Genomic DNA, 11,870 nt, shown 5'->3' with positions numbered 1-11,870 from the left:
TCCTCCCCTCCCCAAGGTCCTGGTCTCTCAGCCCTCCCCTCTCCTCCCCCCTCCCCCTACAGAGAGTAAGCTTTCTGCCCTCTTCCCTTGGGGCTGGCACCTGTCAGGGCCCAGCATGCCTGCAGCAGCCCAGGATAAATGAACAAAGCTGCCCTCTGAGCTGTTTCTCACTGGGCTCCAAGGGGCAGGACCTGCCTCCCTCGGCCTGAGCACCCGGGCTCTCCCCAGGGCTGTCCCTGCTGTGCCCCGTGAGTGATTCCAGCCCAGACGCTGTCTCCCCTGTGGTCTTCACCCACTGCGTGGGAGAACACAGGATAAAGGTCACCTTCTAGGTCCCATGACACCAGCAGGCTGAGCCTGGAGACAAGAGGTAACACCCCACATGGCCTCCAGCAGTTGCCTGCACTCAGCCACCTGCTGTCTCCTTGGGACAGTCTCCCCCCACCCCCCCCCCCCCACCTTTCTGATCCTCTCCCCAGAGGATCTGACCCTCAGATTCCTCTCACCAAGTAGGATCAGTAGTTGCTACTCCCACCCCCAAGAGCAAGTCTCTTAAGGCTTGGATAAGCAAAGGAATGAGGTTACCTCTGAGAATTCATCCAATCGGGCTGGGGCCTAGTAACCACTGGAAAACTTGTAGCAATTTAGGATTATTTCTTCCGCCCTGCCCTGCATGGAGCAAGTGCACACAAACTCTACAAAATTGTAGGGCTTCCTCTTCCAGAGACCTCACAAAAATGGGTCTTGCAAAGGGTTCAAAGAGAACTGGCAGGACCATCCAGCCGTGGGGACTTTAGGGAACCCCCTCGCCCCCGCCCAAAGCTGCTGCCATGGACACCAGGCTGGGAGGCTGGGGCTTCTCCCAGACCGGAAGGAGGCAGAGCTGGGGAGCTGGGGACTTGGCTGTGATCTGGGCCAGGTTTGGGCATTTCCTCCCGTGGGATCAGGTCCTGTGTCACGCCTGGTATTTGAGGCCCTGCAAGGCCTGAACGTCTGGGTTATTCCCTCATCACCCCCAGCCTCCACCTCAGGCTAGTCTCTGCCTGCATCTCCCAAGACCTTTCCAGCTGGGCCACCCCACCCCTAGCCTGGGGCAACCCTCCCTCTGCCTCTGAGCCCACCACGTGGCTTTCTTCCCCAGACTTCACTCTTCTCCCCATGTTACAGAAGGGGAAGCTGAGGGTCCATCGCTTGAGGTGTCCAGTGGAGTCTGGAGACAAACCCGGTTTGGGGTCCCCCACGGTCAACCCCCCTCCCTCCCATGGGAGCTCCCTGCGGGCCTGGATGCTCACCCCCCCACACACACCCCCAAGCTTTGGATGGAGGAGAGAAGGAACTCCAGCTTTCCTCTTGCCCGCCACCCCCACCCCAGCCAGGGCTGGGAGGACCCAGAGAAGTGAGGGGCCTTCCCCCCACTGGCTTCTGCTTTCTGGCCCAGCTGTGGCCAAGCCTGAGTCAGCGCCGCGGGACCACGCTTGGTGGCACTGAGGCTTCGGGGCTGGGGAGCCTGAGAGGAGGAGGGGGCGCAAGGGGCAGGACCGGGGCTGGGGAGCCTGAGAGGAGGGGGGGGGGGGCGAGGGGCAGGTCCCATGGTCGAGAGTGAGGGGCTCCCCGCGCAAGTCTGGGGTGCGGGGACGGGCTGTGCAGCCCCTCCCTGCTCCCCCATAAGAGAGCAGGGTAGGGAGACGGGGCTCCCAGGCTAGGAACGGGGGCCTGGGTCACCCTGGGCAACCCCAGAGCTGTCTGTGGGCCCATGGAGACCCTTCTTTCTCTCTCTCCCTCTCTCTGTGTCTATCTCTGAAGCCTCCACCTAATCTCTGCTCCCCGAGTTCTTGCCCCAGCCTCACGTGACTGGGCGACCCTGGGGGCTGGGAGGGGTCGAGAGGGATGGAAAGGCGGCCCCACGGCCTCGGGATGGCGGGCCCAGCACCTGGCGGGAGTGAGGGTGGGGGACAGGCTGGACAGGGACCCAGAGAGGTCAATAGGTACCTAGAGACGCCAGCCCCAGCCCCCAGGGGCGTGGGCATCGGGAGGCGGGTCCGGCTGGGGGCTGGGCCACCGCGGGGTTAAAGGCTGCTCCTTCCCCGGGCCGCTGCTCCCGCCTCCGCACGTTGGCCCGGCTGTGATGGCCTCGTCGCCACCCCTGCCGTTCCTGCCGCCGCCGCCGCTGCTGCTGCTGTTGCTGCTGGGGGTCCCCGCGGTGGCGCGGGCGTCCTCGCTGGACAGACTCCCCGAGGGGGCGGCCGCCTGCCGGGTAGGGATGGCGACGCGGCGGGTGGGCCGGCGGGGACCGACGCCCAGGCAGGGGGCGACGCGGGACAGGCGGCTCCTCCCCTCTCCCCGGACTTTGCCGGGAAAGCCTAGGGTCCCGGGGACGCTGTTCCGGCGGGTAGCGAACCCCACCCGCGGGCACCGTGGCCGCGTTCGGATTCGTTTCACTTTCCCGTCTCGCGTCCGAGACTCCGGCAGTCCTCCACCCACCCCCGCCCGCCCAGCCCGGGGGGTGCATTGAGCACCTACTGTGTACGTCTGGGGCGGGAAAGGAGTCTCCTTCTGTATGCCAGGGGAAGCCCAGATAAGCCTGCCCGTGGCACCGACCCTGCAGGTGCTGCTTACTGGGTGCATTCCGGCCAGGGAAGAAAGAGCTCGCGTGCTTCTGGGGCCGAGCAAGCAGTTGTGCCGGAGGCTGAGCGACTTGCTCACTGCTGCACAGACACTGGCTGCTGCCATCCGTCAGCCGAAACCGGAAACCAGCACATATTAGGCGCCGCCTCTGCAGTGGGGTTTGGGAGGGGTTCACCTGGGCCCCTTAAGAGGAAGAATAAATAAGGAGTCAGCGCAAGGGTAGGGCCCTGCTCAGCTCGGGGGGGCCAAGGCTCTGGGGGATGAGGTGGCAACAAATGAGCATGAATTAGTCTCCTGTGGTATGCACCTCTGAGAAGGCAGGATTGAGGGCAGTGACCAGAAATGCGCATGCCTCGGGTCCTTACTGCGTACAGTTCCCCTGGGCCAGGGGTTTCACCTCAACTGAAAGAAAGCAAGCGCTGTGCATAAATTAAGTGCCTACTGTTTGCAAGTCTTTGTTTTGCAGAAAAACTAGGAAGACTTAGGGATGCAATAAAGCCTTAGGGTCAGGATTCCACCTGGCAACGTCTGAAAGGAGGGCAAAATGGAGCACCTGCTGTTTGCAGCTACCTTTCTGCAAGAGAACCAAGCGGGGCTGTACTCCCTTCACACCCCTTCCTCCCACACAGGCTGGGGACCTGTGCCCACAGGGGCCCCTCGGGAAGTCACAATCCCCGCCTGTCAACGTGAGCCTCTACTACGAGGCGCTGTGCCCCGGCTGTCGGTCCTTCCTGATCCGAGAACTCTTCCCGACCTGGCTGATGGTCCTGGAGATCCTCAACGTCACGCTGGTGCCCTATGGAAATGCCCAGGTACGTTGGCACTGGGGAAACTGAGGCGCCAGGGGAGGGGGCAGCCGGCGGGCCAGCCAGCACTCACCTAGCTGCCTTGCAGGAGCAAAATGTCAGCGGCAGGTGGGAGTTCACATGCCAGCACGGTGAGCAGGAATGCAAGCTTAACAAGGTGGAGGTGAGCAGCTCCCAGAATTCCCGAGCGGTGGGGGCAAGAGGCTGGGGACGTTGCCCGTTGTCGGGAAGGCCGAAGCAAGGCTCAGAAGGGACTGCAACCGGCCCCATCCTCTGCCTGCGTGCCTCCACTGAGTCATATCCTCGTTCACCCCTTTATTAGTGAGCACCCGCGATTACTCCCAGAGTGGTGTAGGTAGGGGTGCCCTGGGCCCACTTCGTGCCCTTGCCTGTCTCCTCCCTATCCCACAGGCCTGCCTGTGGGACCAGCTAGAGAGGAATATGGCCTTCCTGACCATTGTCTGCTTGGAGGAAATGGATGACATGGAGAAAAACCTGAAGCCGGTGAGCCACACCCCTCCCCTTGGCCCGGGTTGGGAGGCCCTGGGCTTCCCTGTACCCAGACGGACCCAGGCTCAAGTCTTGGCCCGACCGCCACTCTGTCTGTAGCCCCAGGAAAGTGACCTTCCCTCGGGAAGCCTCACATCTCTGAATCAAGGGAACAAAGATCTTTTGGAGGCAGGGGTAGATCAAGGAGGGCTTCTTGGAGGAGCTGCCTCTGAACTGGGCTTGGATGAACAGAAACGTACAGGCATACGGATGATGATCCTCATCTGGGGTATGAGGATGACAGGACAGGCCCGCCTACTCGGGAGGGTTACGAAAAAACAATTCCCAACGGAGTAACTCATGAATGCCGATCGTTTATTCACTCATCAAACATCTGGACCGCCTAAGAGGCCTCACCCCGGGATGCCCCGCAGCCCTGCAGAGTCATAGCGGGGCCAGAAGAGTGAGGAGGAGGGAGCACTCAGAAGATTCTGGAGAAGGAAGTGGAGGGGTGTTCCTGGTGGAGGGAACAGCACATAGGAAAGCTCCGAGGAACATGAGACGCTAGAGGGGCCAGTCTAGGGGCTGCAGGTCTGGTCTCATGAGAGGCAGGAGCAGTCGGACTCCCGCCTTGGGGGCCTCCCCTCAGGCAAATATTAAGCACCTGCTGTTTATGGGTCTTATTGCATTGCTGTGGACCCAAACGTCTCCTGTTGCCAGTGAGGAAACAGAAGCTTGGCTCGGGGGGACTGGAGGAGGCACCGTTGGGGAGATAACACAGAGGAAGCTGAGGCAATGCTCCAGCTCACCAGCAACCCTTCTTCACCCTCAGTGCCTGCAGATCTATGCTCCGGAGGTGTCCCCGGACACCATCATGGAGTGTGCAATGGGGGACCGCGGCATGCAACTCTTGCACATTAACGCCCAGCTTACAGATGCCCTGCAACCGCGCCACGAGTATGTGCCCTGGGTCGTCGTCAACGGGGTAAGAGCTCTCGGAACCCTGCGTGTGGCCCCGGGGCAGGGACCAGGATGATGGGTGTGCCCACTGGTCTGGGAGGCAGGGGCCAGACTCGGAGCCATTTGCAGCCCCTTCCGGGCCAGACTCAGGTTAGTTGGGGCAAGTGGAGCCGGGGAGACTGTACGACTTCCTGTCGTGTTTTGTGCAGAAACCCTTGAAAGATCTGAGTCAGCTCCTAAGCCTCGTCTGCCACCTGTACCAGGTAAGCTGGAAGGGGGACAGAGGGGCCGCTGGGGGCGGGTAGGGACTCGTTCCAGGACCGCCAGCTCACGGCTGTCCCCTCCAGGGTGAGAAGCCAGATGTCTGCCAACCCGTGGCCAGCTCCCACAGGGAACTCTGCTTCAAGTGACCGCTGGCGCCCTCGAGGGGAGCTGATGGAGGAAGAGCCAGAGCACTGCCCCCGTTTTTTCCCGATCCCTGACTCTCAGCGGCTGCTACTCACCATCCGGATAATTTCTACCCATTCCACGAAGCCCAGACTCAGAATCCTGCCCCGACGTCAAGACTCTTGCCCCACTGGTGACGGTGCTACCTTGAAACTAGTTTAATAAACACTTCTGGATGTTGTGATTCATTTGATAAGTTCGCAAATCTCTCTCTTCCGGCCAACACCATGCCGAGACCCCTGAGAAGTCTCCTTTCTAGGGAATGCAGAGCCGGACAGACGTTCCTGGTCCCACAGGGAGCAGAGATGGGCCAGAGGGAGGCACCAGGGCAGGAGGACCCCAGAGAGAGAGTGAAGGCTCTGCGTAGGAATAGCGGCAGTGGGGCTCGGGTTCTGAAGGGTGAGTAAGAGTTCATTGGGCAGAGGAGGTATTCATTAATTCAACCCACAACACTAACTGTTCCCTTTTGCTGACCCCGCACTAATAGGAGTTGAGCCAGAAGGTGGAGAAGGGATCTTGTCTAGGGAGTTTCAAAGAATGCGTTCACTAGTGGCAGGGGGGTGGATCCCCGCATTCCAGGCAAGAGGAACAGAGTGCAAAGACCACGCCAGCAGCAAAATCTGGAGCTGTGGGCGCCTGGGTGGCTCAGTCGGTTAAGCATCTGACTTCGGCTCAGGTCATGATCTCACGGTTGGTGAGTTTGAGTCCCACATCAGGTTAGCTTGAGCCCGTCCCAAGAATATTTATGAAAAAAAAAAAAAAACTAACAGAGAAAGCAAAAAAACTTCCAGTTTGCATAGGTACACTATTGATATTGAAGCTCATTGTTAAAACCCTTCTAATAAATCCATTTGATTTTTGACAACTTGACTGCACAAGATAAAATTCTCTCCCTCTCTTTCTCCCTCTCCAACTTTCTATATCTACTTAGGTTTTCGTTCTTTGTTTTCCTCGTTCATATTTTTTTGTAAAGATTTTATTTTTCAGTAATCTCTACACCTAATGTGGGGCTCGAACTCACAACCCTGAGATCAAGAGTCCCATGCTCTACCAACTGAGCCAGCAAGGAGCCCCCCTCTTTCTTATTTTAAAACAATCTTTTTTTTAATTTTTTTTTAACAGTTATTCATTTTTTGAGAGACAGAGAGAGACAGAGCATGGGGGCGGGGGGTGTGGCACAGAGAGAGAGGGAGACACAGAATCTGAAGCAGGATCCAGGCTCTGAGCTGTCAGCACAGAGCCCGATGCGGGGCTGGAACCCACGAACTGTGAGATCGTGACCTGAGCCAAAGTCAGAGGCTTAACCGACTGAGCCACCCAGGCGCCCCGAAACAATCTTTAAATACCTTTAAGCTAGGACAAAATTACTCTCCTTTATCCTTCACACCTCATACATTTCCTACCAAAACACATCCTATTTTCCTTGCATTCTTTATATAGGAGTTTTTTTTTTTTCTATACTCTGATTAATAATAGTTTTGTTTTCTTATACCAATTATAATATACCACTAATTGTATACAATTAGTAAACTGTAGAACTGTATACAATTGTAAACTGTAGAACAGGCCAACATTCTGCCCTAAATCAGCAAATCTGTAAATCCGCCATTTCATAATTTCTAGAGGTGTATGCTTTCTTACAGTACAATATTTCAATGGGACAAAGGTCATGTTCACAAACTAGCCCAAATATCTTTAGACCCTCTGTAGAAATTCAGGAGCCAAAGGGGACTATCTTCAATAAGTTTAGTAAGTAACGTTTCAGTATTTTATCTTATCTGGAAAGGATCTAGATATTCAATGAACATCCACCATCCAACTTAGCAAAACTTCAAGGTTCCAAGTTCCCCAAAAGATTTGGCAAACTATTTTTGAGCAAACTTTTCATAAGACGTAATTATGTCCAAAACGCTCACTCATAAACTTTTATCCACTTACATGTTTTTAAGTTACTCGTTTTTAAAAATTATGCTTAGATCACTTGTGAACATATGAGTCATGAAACATCTAGCCAGCATCCTAAGTTATCTTTCTTGTTGACAAATCAGGTAAGTATCAAAAGTCACAGGGGTGCCTGGGTGGCTCAGTCAGTTGAGCAACCGACTTCATCTCAGGTCATGATCTCGCAGTCTGTGAGTTCGAGCCGCGCATCGGGCTCTGTGCTGACAGCTCAGAGCCTGGAGCCTGCTTCCGATTCTGTGTCTCCCTCTTTCTCTCTGCCCCTCCCCTGCTCATGCTCTGTCTCTCTCTCTCTCTCAAAAATAAATAAATGTTAAAAAAAATTTTTTTAATCACAGACACAGGACACCTGGGTAGCTCAGTCCGTGGAGCGTGCAACTCTGATCCACTATGAGCATGGAGCCTGCTTAAAATTCTCTCTCCCTCTCCCCCTCTCTCTCTCCCGTCCCCACCCCTCCCCACTTGCACTCTCTGAAAAAAAAAAAAAATCACAGACTCAAAGAACCTACAAAGTTAAACATCTGACTCTCTTCCTTTTTTATTTAGTATCATGCTTGATATAAGCAAACCATTCACTTTTATCATATGTTTTGTTCTTAGGGTTGAATTTATCATTTTATAATCTTAAACGCAGAGATAACGACCTCGTTTGACTAATCTTAACTTATGTAAGCATTTTTTTAAAAGGTCAGTTAAAGGGCATCTGGGTGGCTCAGTTGGTGAAGCATCCGACTTCTGCTCAGGTCGTGATTTCACGGTTCGTGAGTTCGAGACCCGCTCCAGACTCCTCACTCACTCTCCCTCTCTCTCTCTGCCCCTCACTCACTCACATTCTCTCTCTAAAATAAATAAGATAAATAAAGGGGCGCCTGGGTGGCGCAGTCGGTTAAGCGTCCGACTTCAGCCAGGTCACGATCTCGCGGTCCGTGAGTTCGAGCCCTGCGTCGGATGGCTCAGAGCCTGGAGCCTGTTTCCGATTCTGTGTCTCCCTCTCTCTCTGCCCCTCCCCCGTTCATGCTCTGTCTCTCTCTGTCCCAAAAATAAATAAATGTTGAAAAAAAAAAGATAAATAAAATAAAAAGCCAATTAAATAGAGCTCTTTGACAATTTTTAGCAATAGTTCTGGAGGTAGAAAAATGCCACATAAACATAGAGACAGATACAATCAGAGATCTTATAGCTCCTATTTTTAAATTTTAGCCATGACACAGGTACAGGAATAACAAAACTCACGTGTTTGAAAAAAAAATAGTTCAGGGGATGCCCAGCTGGCTGAGTCAGTGGAGCATGTGACTCTTGATCTTGGGGCTGTGAGTTCAGACCCCACACAGGCATCGAGCTTACTTTAAAAAAAAATAAAAAGTTAAATTAAAAAATAGATTTAAAAATAAAATTATTTTAATAGTTGACTCCAAACTATGTTTCTGGCAGATGGACCGAGTTACTAATATTTGCAAAGAAGATTTTTAAGAGATTTCACATGCCGGTTTGTTCCCAAGTGGCCCTCTGAGTATATATTCCCATTTTAGCTTAGGAGAGAAGGCTTTGAAAATAGTTCCTAACAGCCTCAGAATATCAGCCTCCTTAGGCCAATTTCTGTCCATCGAGTTCCTTTAAGAATAATAATAATGAAAAAAAAAAGTCCTTTTAAATATCTTATCAGGCTTCAGCTCAAACAGTAAATTTTTCTGGCGCTATTGAAATCTTATTATTATTTTTTTAAACAGAAGCATACCTGTTCCAAGTGATTCAAAACCCAAACCCGGAGGCGCCTGGGTGGTTTAGTCGGTTAAGTGTCCGACTTCAGCTCAGATCATGATCTCTCAGCTCGTGGGTTCGAGCCCTGTGTCAGGCTCTGTGCTGACAGCTCAGAGCCTGGAGCCTGCCTCGTATTCTGGGTGTGTATGTCTCTCTCTCTGCCCCTCCTCCGTTCGCTGTCTCTCAAAAAATAAATAAACGTCAAAAAAAAAAAAAATCAAAACCCAAACCAAAGCCTTTTATGACCTAACCAGGGACATAAGAGGTGTCCCCAAGGAGGGCACAAAAGTTCATTCTTCCCAAGATCCAGAGCCACTCTCAAAGACAGCCAACAGGACAGACATTCTCCAGAGAGCTGGCAACGACCCTAACCACAAATGGGGTGCGACCCACGTTTCTGGCTGGCCCTTGACATGTTCTCAGGGCTCCTAACCTGATGGTTGGTCCCCTGCAGCACCCAGACCTGACAACAGGCAGGCAGAAAGCCAAGCCAAGCTTTCAGCCCACAAAAGGGGACAAACAGGAAAACAACAGCTGGGAGGGAGGGATTAACAAGCGGGTACCCAAAACCAGAAAATTTTTGAAGTTTATTTTTATTATTTATTTTTTTTGAAACAGACAGATACAGAGCAAGCGGAGGAGAGACAGAGAGAGGGAGACAGAGGATCGCAAGAGGGCTCCAGGCAATCAGAGCAGAGCTGAACTGAACGTGGGGCCTGAACCGGGAGATCATGACCAGAGCCAAAACTGAGATACTTAACTGACTGAGGCCCCGCCAGGCACCCTTCAAAACCAAATTTACAAGAGTCACGCAGAATCCAAAGAGCTAGTCCTTCCGAATGCTTTCCTCTCGCCAATCGGAACCCAGAAGGGAACAAAGAGAAATTTTTAGCATCCTCTCCCCACCAGGCACTAGAGCCAGAGATCCAGAAGGCAAATGAGGTAAGAAATCTTACCTACTGCTGGCTTCATCGGGCCCCGGGACCTCCCAACTGCAGACCCAGTGCCAACGGAGTCCCAGCCAATGTTACACCATCCTGGTTACCAAGCAGGACAGCCTCCGGCTGAGACTAACACCAAGCAGATTAAAAGCACGTGGATTTTATTTACACACACGTGGGAGCCCTTATGAGAAAAAGGAAGACTCGAGAAATAATTAGGCCCAAGTGCTTCTTTACTAGGTTGAACACAGGGAGGCAATGATGGAAAAGCAACTAAAGCATATAGGGATGAGCCGCTCAGACGCCCTTTTCTATGAAATTATTCATTGATCTCCCATTGTCTCTCAGCCAGCAACTAGGAATCTTCCGATAGAAATGATCAAATGGTCAGACCATAAAGCCAAATTCCCAGACTCTCACACCCCCAATGCAGGTGACAATATCCATCATAAAGGCATCAAAGGCAAAGCACACATCTATAGAGAGGAGAACAAAGGCGAGAACAATAAACAGTGAAATTATCTTACCCCTTGGGAATCATCACAACCGTAGCCACCATGAAATGTACTTGCCTATTGACAAAGCCTACCTGACTCTGTCCTGTGAACAGTGTGATGTTTTCCCCACCTTTGGGCCATTTTGGAGGTTTTTCCACCAAGATGCAGTAAAATCTAGTGCCTGGAATACCAGGCTGTGGCACTTGACAGCAATAGGGAGTGCCAAAGGACAATTTTCCAAAAAAAAAAAAAAAAAAGGAAAGGTAAAATCACAACTCTCCTACAGATAAAAAAAAAATGAGCACATGTTAAAAATTATTAACTCATTTTTTTAAGCACGGGAAATTGTACATTTTTTAATGTTTTTATTTTATTTTTGAGAGAGGGAGACAGAGTGCAAGTGGGGAAGGGGCAGAGAGAGAGAGAGGAAGACACAGAACCTGAAGCAGGCTCCAGGCTCTGAGCTGAGCTGCCGGCACAGAGCCTGACTTGGGCCTGACTCTGGGCGGGAACTCACAGACCGTGCGATCATGACCTGAGCTGAAGTCAGACACTCAACCGACTGAGCCACTCAGGCGCCCCATGTTAACTCGTTATTAATGAGGAGAACCGGTCAGATGTTAAAACCATTTCAGAGGGGATCCAAACAAGAAGCAAATTAGGAATAGTAAAATAAATGTGCAAATCAATGGAACAAAGATTAGGGGAAGTGTCTCTCCACCTGGCTGAATTCATTTGCATGTCTCAAAGCAAAAATTATTTTTCCCTGTAATCATGTAACTACAGAGTTTATAAAAAATCTTCCATAGACATCAAAATCAGAAACCCCTGAAGGGTTTAAAAAACATTTTTTTTAATTTAGATTTTATTTTTAAGTAATCTCCACAAAGTGGGGCTCAAACTCACAACCCGTTCGAGAGCCATACGCTTCACCAACTGAGCCAGCCAGCGCCCCAATAATTTTTTTATTGTATAGGGGCATATAGCAAAATAGTTTAGTTGTTGCAGACCACAGTCTTTGTTGCAACTCCTCATTGTAGTGAGGATAGACAATACAGAAACAGAATGAGCATGTCTCTGTTCCAATAGAATTTTATTTACGGATCCAGAAATTTGATTTTCGTGTAATTTTCATGTTATGGAATCTTATTTTGATTTGTTTCCCCAACCATTTGTAAACTGAGAAAAGGAGGTGAAAAGGAACTGAAAAGGAACAAAGGCTTTAATCCGGGGTCCCAGAATCACACTTCAGGAAGCACAGATTCCTGAGTAACCAGAAAAGTGTCCCTCTCATGTGGGGAAGCAAACTCTTAAAAATTTTATGAGCAACTGCTTGTAAAACGATTGCTGTCCAGCCCAGCTCAAGAGTTCATTAGTTGCAAAGTAAA

At 51.6% G+C, this 11,870-nt stretch overlaps 1 protein-coding gene across 1 annotated transcript; it reads left to right on the top strand.

The window, feature by feature from the left end:
• The first annotated feature begins 2,062 nt into the window (after nt 1–2,062).
• On the top strand, nt 2,063–5,523 carry IFI30 (IFI30 lysosomal thiol reductase). The gene is made up of 7 exons (XM_027038376.2): nt 2,063–2,254; nt 3,255–3,437; nt 3,520–3,594; nt 3,843–3,935; nt 4,753–4,905; nt 5,090–5,143; nt 5,228–5,523. Exons 1-7 carry the CDS (start codon nt 2,126–2,128, stop codon nt 5,288–5,290), a joined length of 750 nt encoding a protein of 249 aa, XP_026894177.1. The 5' UTR covers nt 2,063–2,125; the 3' UTR covers nt 5,291–5,523.
• Nucleotides 5,524–11,870: the final 6,347 nt, after the last annotated feature.

Source organism: Acinonyx jubatus, chromosome A2 (assembly GCF_027475565.1).
Source record: "Acinonyx jubatus isolate Ajub_Pintada_27869175 chromosome A2, VMU_Ajub_asm_v1.0, whole genome shotgun sequence".
NCBI classification, from domain to species: Eukaryota; Metazoa; Chordata; class Mammalia; order Carnivora; family Felidae; genus Acinonyx; species Acinonyx jubatus.
This window is presented reverse-complemented; position numbering and strand designations above follow the sequence as displayed.